This window comes from Buteo buteo, chromosome 2 (assembly GCF_964188355.1).
Source record: "Buteo buteo chromosome 2, bButBut1.hap1.1, whole genome shotgun sequence".
Lineage (NCBI taxonomy): Eukaryota > Metazoa > Chordata > Aves > Accipitriformes > Accipitridae > Buteo > Buteo buteo.
Window position 1 is genome coordinate 29,355,644 of NC_134172.1, and position 14,690 is coordinate 29,370,333.

The 14,690-nt window shown below is 41.9% G+C and overlaps 1 protein-coding gene across 7 annotated transcripts in view; it reads right to left on the bottom strand.

Annotated features, from left to right (window-relative positions):
- The window catches only part of ICA1 (islet cell autoantigen 1), a 77,818-nt gene extending 63,387 nt beyond the window's left edge, over nt 1-14,431 (bottom strand). For 3 of the 7 annotated variants that reach the window (XM_075049894.1, XM_075049887.1, XM_075049879.1), the window contains exons 1-2: nt 1,805-1,870; nt 21-58 (exon numbers count right to left, since the gene is read on the bottom strand). In XM_075049894.1, coding sequence (XP_074905995.1) covers nt 21-37 — 17 coding nt within the window. In that variant the 5' untranslated portion in view covers nt 38-58; nt 1,805-1,870. Of the gene's footprint in view, nt 1-20; nt 59-1,804; nt 1,872-14,292 lie in introns of those variants that run through there. The other 4 variants (XM_075049919.1, XM_075049911.1, XM_075049873.1 and 1 more) reach the window with 2 other exon arrangements.
- Between the last annotated feature and the right edge of the window lie 259 nt (nt 14,432-14,690).

The following is a 14,690-nucleotide window of genomic DNA, read 5'->3' on the forward strand; positions in this document are numbered from 1 at the left end:
AAAATGATCAAGGTACTTACTACTTATGACCTTCCATGTTTCTTGTTTTCTTCAGACACTTAAAATAAGAAATTATCAGTTAATACAAACATCTTTAAAACATAATTTTCCAAGTTAGACACTAGAAAATCCCTACCTTTTTACACAGAAAATTACTATGTTGTAGCATCTGGTTTATCATGTTAAGAAAGAAAGCTTTTCAGTCATGCTTTTCTCATGTAACACACAATTCTTGCTTAAATCCATAACAAACACATTTAAGTGGTGTCACTGATATTGCCAATTATTATATGTTAGCAAATTTTCCAGGCAAAAGCCAATCTATCTGGCATAAATTCACTGACTTTAGACAAGGCAAGCCAAAATTGTCTGTGCTAGGCGTCTTCCTCAGTCAAGTTTTTTCCCCCAGAGTTTTAGCCACAGCAAAGTTCAGCTAATTTTTTCACTCATGTCCCACTGATCTATTTTTTAAAAAACACTAGCCACGTCATGTCTTGAACCACAGATACAAAATTTAACCACCAGGTGTTTTTGCTATGAGGGACACCACAGTTCCTGAGGATAGAATATGATCTGTATGCATTTAGACTTTAGATTTTATAAGTTAATATCTCCAGCTTGGATACTCAATTCTCCCACTATACTTTGAGCTGACCAGATGGAACAAACATCACCTCCCAACAGTAACTGAGCACACTCCTTCCAGGCCAAATTTACAAGTGAAGCCAGACACTCCTCATAAACAACGAGCACCTGGCTTCTCCTCTGCTGCTTTCAGAGGACCCTATTCTCCACCATACAGCCAGCATGCAAACATAGGCACTACAGCATGATCGTAGACGAGACCAAAAAGAAGCTGGTCAGATGGTGCTGCTGGGAAATGGCCTTTGGTAAGACTGGGTACAGAAGGAACGCACCAACAGGCTGCACTAAGATGTGAAGTTGACAGTAATGGAAAAAGCAGCTAGGAAGGTAATGGTGCTGGAACTGAACTTTGGCACTAATCTGGGCCAGAGATAAAAGGGGCTGCAATGGGGAGACGTGACACTCCAAGCATGGCGCTGCTTACAGACAGTATGGTTAGCACTGGTGTGGCAAAGGGACTGGAACAGATTGCACGAACCTGAACAAGGGAATACAAACAACCTGAGCACTTCCTGCAACTATGAAGCACATGCACTTCCATTTGGAGCCGAATGGAGCCAAATCTCAGATTTCCAATTCTAACCTCTTTGCTCTCAGTACCTGTGAAACTTCCTGGCAAAGTTCCATGAGATGCTGCAAGATTATATCAGAGCAGGAAATTTGCCTGAATTGGAATTTTTGTGAAGTGCTCATAAGCACTGCAGGAGACACCATGAGAAAATTCATAACTCTGTCTTCAGAGCAGAGTTTAAACATAAAGGCCAACAGCTAAACAGCAGAGGAAGAAAGAACTGTTTCAGAGTGTTGTTTGTGTTATAGCACCATTAAGCCAGACAATATACAGAATGGACAGCATCAGTCATAGCTTTGCTGTAGTTTCTAGAGCCATAAGGCAGAGGCAACATTAACTCCAGTTTTCTAACACCTTTATACTTGACTTCACTGTTTTAATACTGGTCCTCCTTATGTCAACTGTGGGTGTGTGCGAGTGAGATAAGAACACAGGATTTAGCTTGTATACACATCCATGACTCAGTTATTCAGCAGCACACTTGGTTTGACAGGAACTGAAGAACAGTCTATCTAGATGGAATAGCATGCATATTACACAGGCCAAAGTGTAAACGACCAACATAGGGAACAGGTCTAAGGCACTGACCTTACACGCTGTACACGTCCACCTGACTCTCCTGGAAACCAAGGTCCCTGAAAAAAAAAAAAAAAAAAAGGGAAAATATATCAGGGTCATGGTGAAACAGTTCTCATTTGCAAGCATAGCTCATGCTCTTTCTTCCTAAACATCTTGACCTTGTATTTTGACTCTGAGATCTTCTTAGTTATACCCCTCTGAGTCCTATATAGCATCCCTATGCCCCTAAGATATTATTTGTGGGGATTTTTTAGTTCAAAGTGAGGACTTTATCACAGCTATTAGGACAGTGTTTTCATGGTATGAAAATGAGGGCATGTATTCCCTGTCCTGCTGTGTGACATGATGGTGTTTGAGGCTACAAGACCTGCTGGGATAGTGTTGTATGGCCGATTAGGGTGGAAGGAAACAGAAGTGGAGTCTTACCTACACTGCCTGCTGGAAATGGCTCCTGGCACGTGGTATCACCCAAAACATGCCAGGAGAGAGAAAGGTCCCAGAGAGTTCTAGGTGGTATAGATAAAAACCATGCCAGTGAGACTGCAGCAATTAAACAGCAGGAACAAGCAGCAGCCTAGTGCTCAAGCTCAATCCCTGGGCCCATTTTATTTCCAGTACAGAGCTAGCTTTTGAGAGAGAATGAGAATAAGAAATGAGAATTCAGTTTGTACAAAGACAGCTTAGTAGAGCACTGCCATTGAGAAAACAGAACTGTGGTTGCTCAAAAAGAATCAGATGACTTTTGATAAGGCTTGCAGTATTTCACCTACAATTTCCATCAAGAATGTTCCTGGATCCCATTCATTCCAGATGCTGTTCAAGGAACTTTCATAAAGAAACCAGTTATGCCTCAGAAGACCCAGCTGAGTTTCACCTTTCTCAGTGACTGAGAACACTCTGGAAAACCTGGATGTTCACTATTATTATGCCATTCTTTTAGCTGTTAATTTAGACCACAAATGTGCATTTGGTTTGAGTACCACTGATCTCAACAGTACCCCAAACAATTTCCATTCACACAGACCTTGTTTCAAGTTAGATACACTTGTGTAATATTTGCAGCACTGTAAACTCATTCATATTTCATGTTTCAGCACCACAGTTAAACTCTACTGAAATGGAAACAGTATATATAACATAGATATTAGTATTGGAAACAAAGGTAGAGGAACATAATAAAGGAATATTTACTCAAGCTGGATGTAGTGGATGTGCTAGTACAGGAATTGTATCTGAGTTCTACTGCAAATGTATAAAATTTTAGCTTGTAATGTTAGTATTTTATTTTTAAGAAACATCCAGTTTTACTAGATAGGTCATATCTGGGTTTTCAGGAGGAGCTCAGGACAACTGTGTGATCTTTGAGGTGAACTTCCTCAAAGCACAAAACTAGTCCATTTCTATGGGCAGAAAGTTGAGCACCTGTGGCAGAAGGCCAGCAAGATTAATTTTAATGAACTCAAATGCAAAACTAATGCATGTAGAAGATGGAGGCAGGGACAGGTTACTCAGGAGAATGCAAAAGCATTGCCTGAGTATGCAGGGATGGACTTAGGAAAGCCAAAGCCACACTGGGTTTGAACCTAGCAAGGGATGCAAAGGGCAACAAGAAGTGCTCTGTAAGAACAGTGGCAGCATGGAAGGAAGACACATGCCCACAGCATAACAGAGAATATAGAATCAGAGAATCATTTAGGTTGGAAAAGACCTTCAAGATCATCAAGTCCAACCATCATCCATGCCCACTAAACCATGTTCTGGAGTAGAAAGGCCGAGGTACATTTTTGCCTTGGTTTTCACTGGAAGGTCTGCCCTACAGCTCTCTAGTTCTCCGAGCCTATTGTCAAGGTCTGTGGGTATGTAAGTATGTATTATTACCCATATTACAGAAAGACTGATTTAAGAAGTACCTAAGACATACACAAGTCCATGAGACCAGATGGGATGGATCTTGAAGTGCTGAGGGAGCTGGCTTATGTCATTGCAGTGATGTTCCCTCCGTTCTCTTGGAGGTTATGGTGATCAAAAGAGATGGCTGATGACTGGAGAAAGACAAACACCACCTCCATCTTCAAAAACCATAGAGAAGAAGAACAGGGAAACTTCAGGCCCATCAACTTCACCCTCAGTTCCTGGAAAGATCATGGAGAAAACCCTCACAGAAACCATTCTCAGCCACATGAAAGATAAAAAGGTGAATGGGAGCAGCCAGCATGGATTTATTAAGGGCAAATCATGCCTGACTAACCCAACTGCCTTCTACTACGAGAAGACCGCCTCTGGTGAATGAGGGGAAAGCAGTGGATGCTGTATGCTGATTTTGGCAATGCCTTTATCATGGTGTCCTACAGAATCCTTACAGCCTCTTGTGGGACCACATGTGAAGCAGTGTCCAGTTTTGGGCTCTCCATACAAGAAAAACACTGGCATACTGGAGTGGGTCCACCAGTCAGGGTCTGTATCCCGTAACACATCTGTTCAACTATAAGACCATCAGGCTAACAGGAGGCCTTATTGCTGTCTACAACTACCTAATGAGAGATGTAGAGCAAACAGTCAAACTCTTCTCAAAGATGCACACCAGAAGGACAAGTGACCATGGACACAAGCAGGAACGTGTGAAATTCCAACTTAATATAGGCAGGAAAGTTTTCACCATGAATGGTCAAGCACTGGAACAAGCTGCCCAGTGAGGCAAGTGCTGGACATGGCCCCGAGCAACCTGCTCGAACTGGGCCTGGTTGAGCAGGAGGCTGGACTATGTAATTTCCAGGGCTCCCTTCCAACCTATGTGATTCTGTGAAAATTTGTACAACATAAAAGAAGCCAAGATTGGAGAGCAGGAAGTTTGCTGCTACCATTGGTTTAATACAGAAGACTCTCCACAAGAACGGTGTAAATGGACAGCAGAATTAACATTGTACCATGACCACTGTGGCTACACACACACACAAAAATACAGTATGTTTTCTTTCTAAGAGTTATCTACAATATTTTCAGCTTTTAGTCATATTGTTTATTTTCATTCATAGCCCAAACTTTTAACATTAGCAGTTTTCATTCTCCAGATATTGCTACATGCACAATGTAAATTGTCCCTGCAGTCATTTAACAGGGCAGTATTTTATTTATTTTTATAATCTCTAACTACATGTGTTCTTACTGTCTATTCCAAATCCAGGAACCAAAGAGGGTTAAGATATTGGTTCAGCTGTAACAAAGGACATTATTAAAAGCATCTGGAATAGCTGAAGCAGTGAGATTTTTTTAAAGAAATCCCAAAGTATAGGTCTAGCCACAAAAAGTGAGAGATGCTAATAAAAGGGGACTAGAAACAGCCCAGGGAAGTATCCAGGAACTAAAGAACACTTCATAACCATGTAACAAATAATCCCTACAGTCATAAAATGCTGGCCCTGAGGCTGCAGAGAGAGACCAAGGAATGAGCACATAACCTTTGACTACTTTAGGTTTTGAACTCTGTTATGCTTTCAAAGAACAAGACATAAATGTACTGAACGGAAATAACAAGAGAGTTGCTCTTTGCCAAAGCTGACTACAATGGAAGCACATGATACTAACTACAGTCCACCAACACCTTCCCCCAAAACTGCAAACTTAAAATTAACCTATATTATCATGCAGTTTTATATACAAAACCAAGCTTAATTTGCCACAAGGAGTTGATATAAGGGACTTCTTTTTCTTCCCAGTGTAATAAGACTAAAAAAAGAAAAGTTTCAATAAATAATATTATGCTGACACTGATTAAAAAAAACCAAAAACACAACCCAGCAGCATTCACCGCCCCATTGGAAAGCTTTTGTATTGGAAAGTTTCCATTATCCTTGATGGTAAAGAGTTACACAACACTTGTGATCTCCATGACAGACAGCCTTTATCTTGGCATACAAAAGGTAGGGATACTCTAGATATGGGGCGGGGGCTGGGGGGAGCAAACTTAGGTGTTCTATAGCATGCTAGGGAAAGCAGTGCTACAGTACAGCTGACTGTATGCAAATCCATGTTTTTTGCTGCACAGTGCTGGATCTGAGATTTCCCAAAGTCATCCACACACAGCTCCAGTAATTTTCCAAGCGCTTCCCAGCATTTTGAGACAGACAGATGCTACCTCAGTTTCAGCATTAAACCTGACCTGGCCTCATTCATAACAAGTCTGCCCAGAACACAAGGGACCATAGTGCCGAATCATCCATTCCCATACAGAACCAGCTGGGTTCATAAGCCCTGCTGAAACCTTGAAAATCTCTAGCAGGCCCTCTGCCCTAGCAGGTCACCAAGAAGCCTCAGCATCGTGTTCCACAAACGTCCCTGTTTGCAGACTGACAACAGAAAGGACTGGCACCACCTATCAGTCTGGACACTGTGAAATACAGCTGAACTGTTTCTAGACTCAGCCTGGCTTAAAAAGCGGTACAGCTGCATTCACACAGTGCTCTGCCAGAGCTAACAAAATGTGCTGGAACCAAGATGGCCCTGCAAACAGCCAAATATGGCACCTCTGCATCTGTGGCAGAGTTTATCTGGGTTGTAAGCTATTTACCCACAAACTATTTCCATGGGAAGCCAAAATAGCTGTAATGCACACAGAACTTCATAAAATTTCTGGCATACCGCATCACCCTATCTTCCTGCTGAGATATTTTATTAGCCATGATGCTGGAATGAAATTTGATGGAAGACACTCTCGTTAGCGAATGGCATTTCTATTCCTATGTAAATCCTCTGATTCTTTATATTCTCCAAGACCATTTGAATATATCATCTGCATTTTTTTGTGCAAACAGGAAAATGCTTTCATGGTGTTTTGAAGCCCAGCATACCCTGGGCTCACCTTCCAGCTCATGCTCGTAGAACATTTGTACATGCTTGCTTCTCTTTTTTAGCTTTATTAAACTATACTTTGTTGCAGCATAAGTTGTCCATTTTCCCAAGAGCTGAACAACTTTATACAAGTAGTATCTGAAGATTATTCATAAGAAAAAAGACAGTAGGAATGCCTTCTCTCCAACAGCTAAATTGATAATAAACAATTCTGTATATCAGTGTCACTTGGATAATTTTTCTTTTCCAGTGAGAGTAAATATAAGAAGTGTCATGTGGCAAGGTGAAGTTCAGATCTTAATGCTCTCCTAGGTTACGAGAAAATCGACTTAAAAAAAAAAATCTTTCCCCCTAATTCAAATACTTCTCCTTAACTGAGCATTGGTTACACAGTTCTTACTGTGCTTTTAGCTTAGCTAAGGGATCTTACAGAAGAAACCAGGGAGCAACCAGAGTCAGCAAACAGGAATCTTTTCCACTATCTAAACCAAACTGTTGATCTAATCACAACTTCTCAAAACCAAGAGATGATCTGAAATCCTTGCAAAAATGCTGATCTACCAATCAAATTTAACATCCGAAGATGACCTAGCATAGTTATATAGGAAGGCAGTAGATTGAACAACATTCTTTTGAGATGCATCTAGAAACAACAAAAGGGAACTGAGAGGCAGAGCAGAATTCAGCAACCCTTATGTGAAAGTAATAAGTTCATCAAAAAAGACACAGAAGAGTCTGCACTTTCACCCATAGCACTGTCCTCTCAGTTCACTGTTCTTTCAAAGCAGCTGATATGTTCTGTGTAATTCTTCAAATCCCAACAGACTCTCTGCACCCTAAAACCCCTGCAACTTATAACTTCAAATACAGCAGAATCATGCATTGCAATTGATTTACTTAATATAAGAGTTTTATTAAAATGAATAAACTTCCAATAAAATTTTAATACAGTAATAGTAGCATGGTATTAAGTAACAAAAAATAAGAAGAATTTTAAGGAGTTCTAGCTGTAAAAGTTAATAGTGATAGTTTCATTTATGTAAAATACTCTGAAGGAAAGAAAATGTTCTTAGATGAGGGAATCAGTGCCATCTGTGCCTCCAACAGCTCTTGGCTGACCACGTCTCTCCCTCTGCTCCCTGGAAGCTGTGATCAAACTGAATCAAGTAGACAGGCCTCCAAAGCAAGAAGCAGTCTCACCACAAGATAAAGATTAGGCAAGGCAGTTTTAACTTCTCTGGTCTGTCTACAAATACGCTGACCAGGAGCTTCAAATCACATTTCACTTTTCCTTTCCCAAGCAAAAGACAATAGAGCAGCCTATTGATCTGAATTATTCATATTGTCAATGCAGGAAAAAAGTGAAAACTTAAGTCTGGGTTTATATAGGCATTCAGCATCAAGATTATACACAGACTTACAAGTATTCCTACACTTAACTACATGAATAGCTGCCACTGTAATTCAGCTAAAATGAATCTAGAGTTTAAGTTATATCAATATGACAAATGACAAGATTTAATTTTTCCTCTAAAGCTCTTAACACTCATCATTGATGTTCTAATCCTGCAGAATCATCCATGCTTAGCTTTAAATCCAGGAGTATTTTCATTCTGTTAGACTACTCACTGATGCACTTGTTTATTAATTCAAAAAGTTCGCAGAATTGGTCTGCAAGCGCTGCATTAGCAGTCCTTCCACCCACTACAACTTTTTGTCTATTCCTTTGTCTCGGACAGATCCACAGCTTTGCTACTTATCCTAGGAAGCATTACCCACAACTTGCCAGGAAAAGAAATACTGCAGTCTTATAAGGGAGTTGTATTAACAGAATTACTTTTTCAACCTATTTCAGGGGCTGACATGTAGAAAGAAGTTTCATATGTTCTTAAAAGAAGCACAGGGCAAAACGGCATCTATTATACAGAGAGGGACTCCTGCTATATTCATACACCTGGGAGGCGCTGAGGGGGAAATAAATTCATGCTGTTTGACCCCAATTATCTAACTGTAGTGCCTAAATTACCATACAAGCCTCTCGATACTAAGCCCCTGTACAGATAGTTAATAGAACCTCCAAAGAGCAACTCTGAGCACCTGAACCAGAGCCTCACCGCTGTCCTCTGAGCACAGGGAAATGATGACTTCTGCCTGAAGCACCTGAACTACACGGCAAAAATCACAGAGTAAGAGAACATCTCTACTCCACTTCTCTTAGAACTGGGATTTCATGGTGGTTTGTTGAATTATTGGGGAAAAAAGATTCAGCAGCATACCGAGTAACACATTGTGCTTGGGACGCAGCTACATCCCGTAAGCCCACTGGAACCAATTCTTTCTTTCACAGCAAGCACTTTTGGAACTAACATTTCTATACACAATTTCTTCCACTTCCTTCTCCTCTCTATTGAGGTTTATGAGACACCCCAGCAAAAAGTTCATTTATTTCATTCCATTTACTCATTTTTCTTGATCCTTCAGAGAATAAAAAAAAAAACAAAACCAAAACCAAAACAAAAAACCACAACCCCAACCCCAAAATTCGACATGCAGAAAAACCCCAACCAGGTACTCAAAAGACCAGAAATATCAGAGAAATTGAAGTCTGTTTTCCAAGAAGGTAGTTTGAGCCAATGTAACACTCCCTTTCCCTTCTTTTTCAAGTTAGCAAATTGTGTGGAGAACAAAAAGCAGGAATCACAAATGACTTAGATTGTGTGATTAAGGACTCGCGCAATTAGAAACCATGCACAAGGTATGAAGAAATCTGGATGTTTTGGGGCTTTTTTGTCATTTTGTAGCACTACCTAGGCACCCATCTGTGAACCGTACATCCAACAACATGAGTAGTAGTACTATTGACATTAAGTATATAATGACCTGTCTTCCACTGAAATTTACACTGACTCTTAATACTCTACGCAGAGCAGATGACCAATAGCTACTGCAGAGAGTACTGTTAGGAGTTACTTTATTCAAAAAAACCAGTTATGATGCTTCTAATGTTTCAGAATACACAATTAATATAGGAAATTATTCTGTTTATTTTCCTGGTGTAGTCTAAACAGAGGATGATATCCAGGGACCTGTTTCTTATGCTATCATTTGGTCTTTCTTTTTTTATTCCCAACTCTGATATGTACAGGTTAATAGAAGAGAGTAGCAGATAAACAGAGCAAATTTGCACATTGGAAATGTATTGCTCACTTATACCTAGAACCTAAGAGTATCAATCCATCTGAACTGCATTGGTTTTCAGTACTCGAGTGGTTAGAGGTAAGTTTTAATCAACATGAAAAAGTGGAAGTTTGGCACCGTGTCACCATATTTTTTAAAACCTGTTTTTGCTCCCACAAAGTGCAGGGACCAAGTCAACCATTAGTATTCCTCTCAAACAATTTTGTGTCTATTTGGTACTATACACTTGTCATATTATTCCAACAACTATCAAGTCAAACTTACAGGCATAAGTTATCTCCTTCTTTCTAGAGCATAACATGTATTGAAATGACACTTGGAGCTGGGTTTTATTGTGTTTTTTGGTTTTGGTCTTTTTTTAAACAGTTGAATGACAAATTCCTAAAAACAGTGGTTTATCTCAAAAACACTGATAAGAATGGCACATGTAGTCATGACATAGTACATGTAGTCTCATAACAAAATATTTCAAATAAATGCTGGTAGACTCACAGTTGGAAGATTGACAAGCAAACAATAGCCCTTTCTAGATAAGTTAACTTGCATGCAGAACTTCATTTACATAAAGACACAGATATTTAATCACACATAAAATTAATTTTAAATTCCTTTTTCAGATTATACTGTTTTTTTCAGCTGTTTTTTGTGAAATAATATAAGAACAGCACATAGTATCAGTTTGCACTTCCGTAACATCTTTTACTTGACTACTAGTGTTCCGCTTATATTTGTGAAGAACACTGAGCGAATGTCCTTAGGAAAGAACCAGGTAGGTGTTGTAAGTATTATGTGTGTTTTATGGAAGAATAATTTGAATGTAAGTCGTAGAGTGGCAAGTCTAACCTTACTCTGCAAATAAGCAAAGCTGGGGATATATGCAATCCAGTATTTAATCTCATTCTAAATGCAGACTTGTTTCATTTCTCTGAAATGACTATCAAATTGTTTTGTAATACACATTTGTTCTCTTAGTTTAAAAACCAGTATTTTTAAACTTAGTAGCCGAATACTATTAAAGAAAATGCCATATGGAACACCTGCTGTCCACAGATTATAAAAAACAATATGAAGATGTGTTTTCTGACACATTTTACCCATAATCAGTCTAGAGTCTTAACCTTAGGAAACCTTCCTTTTGTAGAACCTATGCAGATGTACAAAAAAATCATTAAACTCTTTTCACATGTATACTATACTAAATATGAACAAATATGGTTTTAGAAGTTCAAACTGATGGCTTTCTTATTTAGATATCTTATTTGCTGACACAGTCAACACTCTCAAGTGTCTGCCTCCCTCCTCCCTCTTCATCCATGCAGAAGCCAGGAAGCAATGCTATTACACCCAAGGGGAAACAATGCCGGGGGAGGGAACAGGGGAAAATAATTTTTTTCTAGATTTCCTCAGGAGATCATTTCACATCCATGGATAAGAGATTTGATTAACAAAACAGTTTTAGCATGCACAGCAACAACAATACAGGGTGATCTTCTTTCACTTCCTTTTGAGTAAACACCACGATCAATACAGGCTATATATTCTTGACAGAGGCATAGTGCACTCATTTTAATACTACTGTTCTTAGATTCTGGCACACCGGCCGACTGTTCCTAGAGCAGTGGTGATCCCTATGAAGCTACTTGCAAGATGGACCCAAGTACTGTTTCAGTGACTCAGAACAGACAGTTCCCAAGGTTGACGTAAGTGATTGCATAACTGGTCAAAATGCCCCTCAGTTTGCCATGGCTAACAATAGCCACAGGAAAAACTACTGAGAGACTATTAGTACTAGCAACACATAAAAGGTCAAATGTTTCTACTGTTCTTGACTGCTTGGTTCTTTGTTTAACCTTCTTCACCCTCCAGGCTTTTGTATTTTTAATGCTTCTGCATCACCACGTGGCATAATTTTGTCTTTAGAGTGATTTTATGGTTGAGAAGTGGTAAAACATCTTGAAGAATCAACTACTTCAGAGCAACACTGTTGGAGGAGATTTTGAAAAAAGTATTAAAAAAAGAGTCTTTGAGGACATTTCTTGACTTCTCGTTTAGCTGAGATATTAGCACATTTTTTTCTGCCAACTCGTACCAACAGCTTTCAACACTAGTTGAAGAGTGAAAAGAGCTGTTATTATTCATTTCTTCCAGAAAAGGTTACTTAGGAATTCATCAGAACAATTTAGCAGCCCTGTAGAGTATGGAGAGCAGAGAAGAACAGGCAAGATGGGTGGGCTTGAAAGTCTACAAAGGGGAAAAAACCCGACCCTGTAGTAGGGTTCAAGAGGAATTTTACTTTGCACTATGTGATTCCCACCACACCCCAAAAATATAGTCTTGTGAAATAAAAATGTTAGAGAAAACTTCCCGCTTCCATACAGTCATAACTGGTGGTCTTAAACCTGCAAACCTTCAGTAACGTGCTTATTTGAATCTCACCTCCCACAAACATAATGGATGAAATCACCATTACCTAAAAAGCACTTAATTCTTTCTCAATTAAGAGGGCGGCAAATTCCAGTTACCAACGTCTAACCCTTGAGTACACTGTTTGAACCTTTCTGGAAATAACAATGTTTCAGCGATTTAGTTTTGACAGTAGAGAAACTTTAGACCAAGGTTTGGCTGCATTTAACTGCCACATCATCTTCCAGTAGAGCTTGCCATTGGAAAAATGTGACTGGTTATACCAGTTATGGCAGTTTACTATTCAAAACAAGATCACTGTGGCTTTACACTAAATTCCTTCTTCAGTGGTATTAACATAAATCTTAAATCATTAAGTTACTCAGTTTAAACCAGTAGGCTACCCTATTCAAACAGCAGTATAAAAAATTGCTAATGTCTAAATGAGATGTTCCTGGACTTCATGCCAAGTACCACTAAGAACTGCAACTCCTAGATCAGTGCCAGGCAGATAGCACTGTCAAGTGGTACTTCCACTCACTCCTTGGGAGCCCTGGATAGACAAAGTAGAAAAAGAAGGGATTATCAGAAAAATCAGATGAAAGACCATAACCAAACACAGCCTGCACTGCAGACTCCAAAACCCAGCCTGCTGTTTTCTCTGTCCAACACTTTGGAAAAGTGATCAAACACAGTTTTTTTCTTACAACAATAGCCTTGCTAGACCAAAACATGAGAACAATTTATTTCCAAGAAGTCTGCTCTGAAACAAGAGCCACAGCTGCTTTCTAAGACCCAAATTAAGTAAAATCTATCCAGAAAATAAGAGGATAACAGAATGAAATAGGGGAGAGGGGGGAAACCCCAAAACAGATGCTTCCTCGAAATAAACGGTCACCTTGGTTTACATCAAGGCTTGCAGGCAGGGGCAAAATATTACAAACAACCAAAGAGAAGAACAACTCCAATGCCAAACTTCCAAAATATCTACACAATGTAACTTGGGGGTAGGAGGTTAAAGGACGTACCCCTGAGATTACCCAATTCAGTTTCACATTTCCACATTTGAACTAAGGCAAACCTGCATTACTGTTTTAAGAGGGCCCATGCAGGACCTTGAGGCTATCAGCACCATGCAAAACAGCGTGGAACAGGAGATTTATTTACATTTGGCACTGAACATACACACAATGATACTGATGAATAAAAGAGCACAGTGCCCTTCACCCTCTTCTCTTACTAAAAACTGACCAGAGGTTTCAAGCGATTGTCTATTTTCCTCCTTCTTCTAAAGGACTAGAGCAGGTAAACAACATTCATGTGCCAGGTGGATGGATGCAGAACAAATGCGCTGATCAAGAGCAACCTTTCACAAAATATAAGCTTTAAATCAGAAGTTTGGGGGGGGGGGGGGGTGTTAATTCCCATTTCCCCAGCTGTTAACGCCTCGGTGCCTGGTTTGATAACGGACGTCATCTTACCAGAGGAAACCCTGCCACCCCTCTTAACCCAGGCGGGCCGAAGCCCTCAGGTAAAAACAAGGGCCGCGGCACCCCCCCCGGCGAGCGGCGCACGCCGCGGCCGGACAACCTGCGCCTCAGCCCGGAGCCTGGCAGGCAAGCCGGAAACCGCGGAGGAGAAGCGGCCGTTTTCCTCCCCAACCTCCCCGCTTCCAGCGGGCCGAGGGCCAGAGAGGATGTGCGGGAGGAAGGGAGGCAGAAACGCATAAATGCGATGATCACGGCGAGATAACCGCACGGCGGGAGGGGGAGCACAAGGCAAAAAGGAGGGGCAGATGCCATCTTGTGCCTCAGAAATGTCACCCCTCGGCAGGTCCGGCCCCGGCTACGCCCGCCGCCAAGCCCTGACGGGCACCAGCGCCTCAGGCCCGGCCGCCGCGCCGCCCGCCTTCCCCCCAAGAGGCGGGCAGCCCGCGGGGGAGGCGGCGCCCACCCGGGGCTGCCCGACAGCGGCCGCAGCAGCTGCCGGCGGAACCCGTTTCCCCGCCAGGATCCGTCACGGAGCCCAGAGTCCCCCCTTCCCGCACTCACCTTGCCCGCGGCGGAGGGGAGGGCCGAGCCGGAGGCGCCGCCGCCCCTCCAGGTGTTCCAGCGCCGCCGGCGTCACAGCGGCGAACGGAGCCGCCTCTGCCGGCGCGGGCGGCCCCCGCAGCGGGGCGGAGCCGCCGCCGTCGCCGCCGCCGCCCGCCCAGCCCCTGAGGCGGCAGGGCGGCGGCTGCCAGGTCCGCGGCGCCCGGGGCCGGCCGCTTCCTGGCCGTGTTTCCTCCTCCTTCTCTGGCGGCGCGGGGCGGGAGGCCTGAGGGGACAGCGGCGGGAGGGTCTCCCCGGTTTTGAGCCCTTCCGGGGCTCCTCTCACCGGCTCGACCAAAACCCCAGGCCCTTCCCTTCTCCACCGCAGGCGTCCCACAACGACCGTCAAGGCAATCACA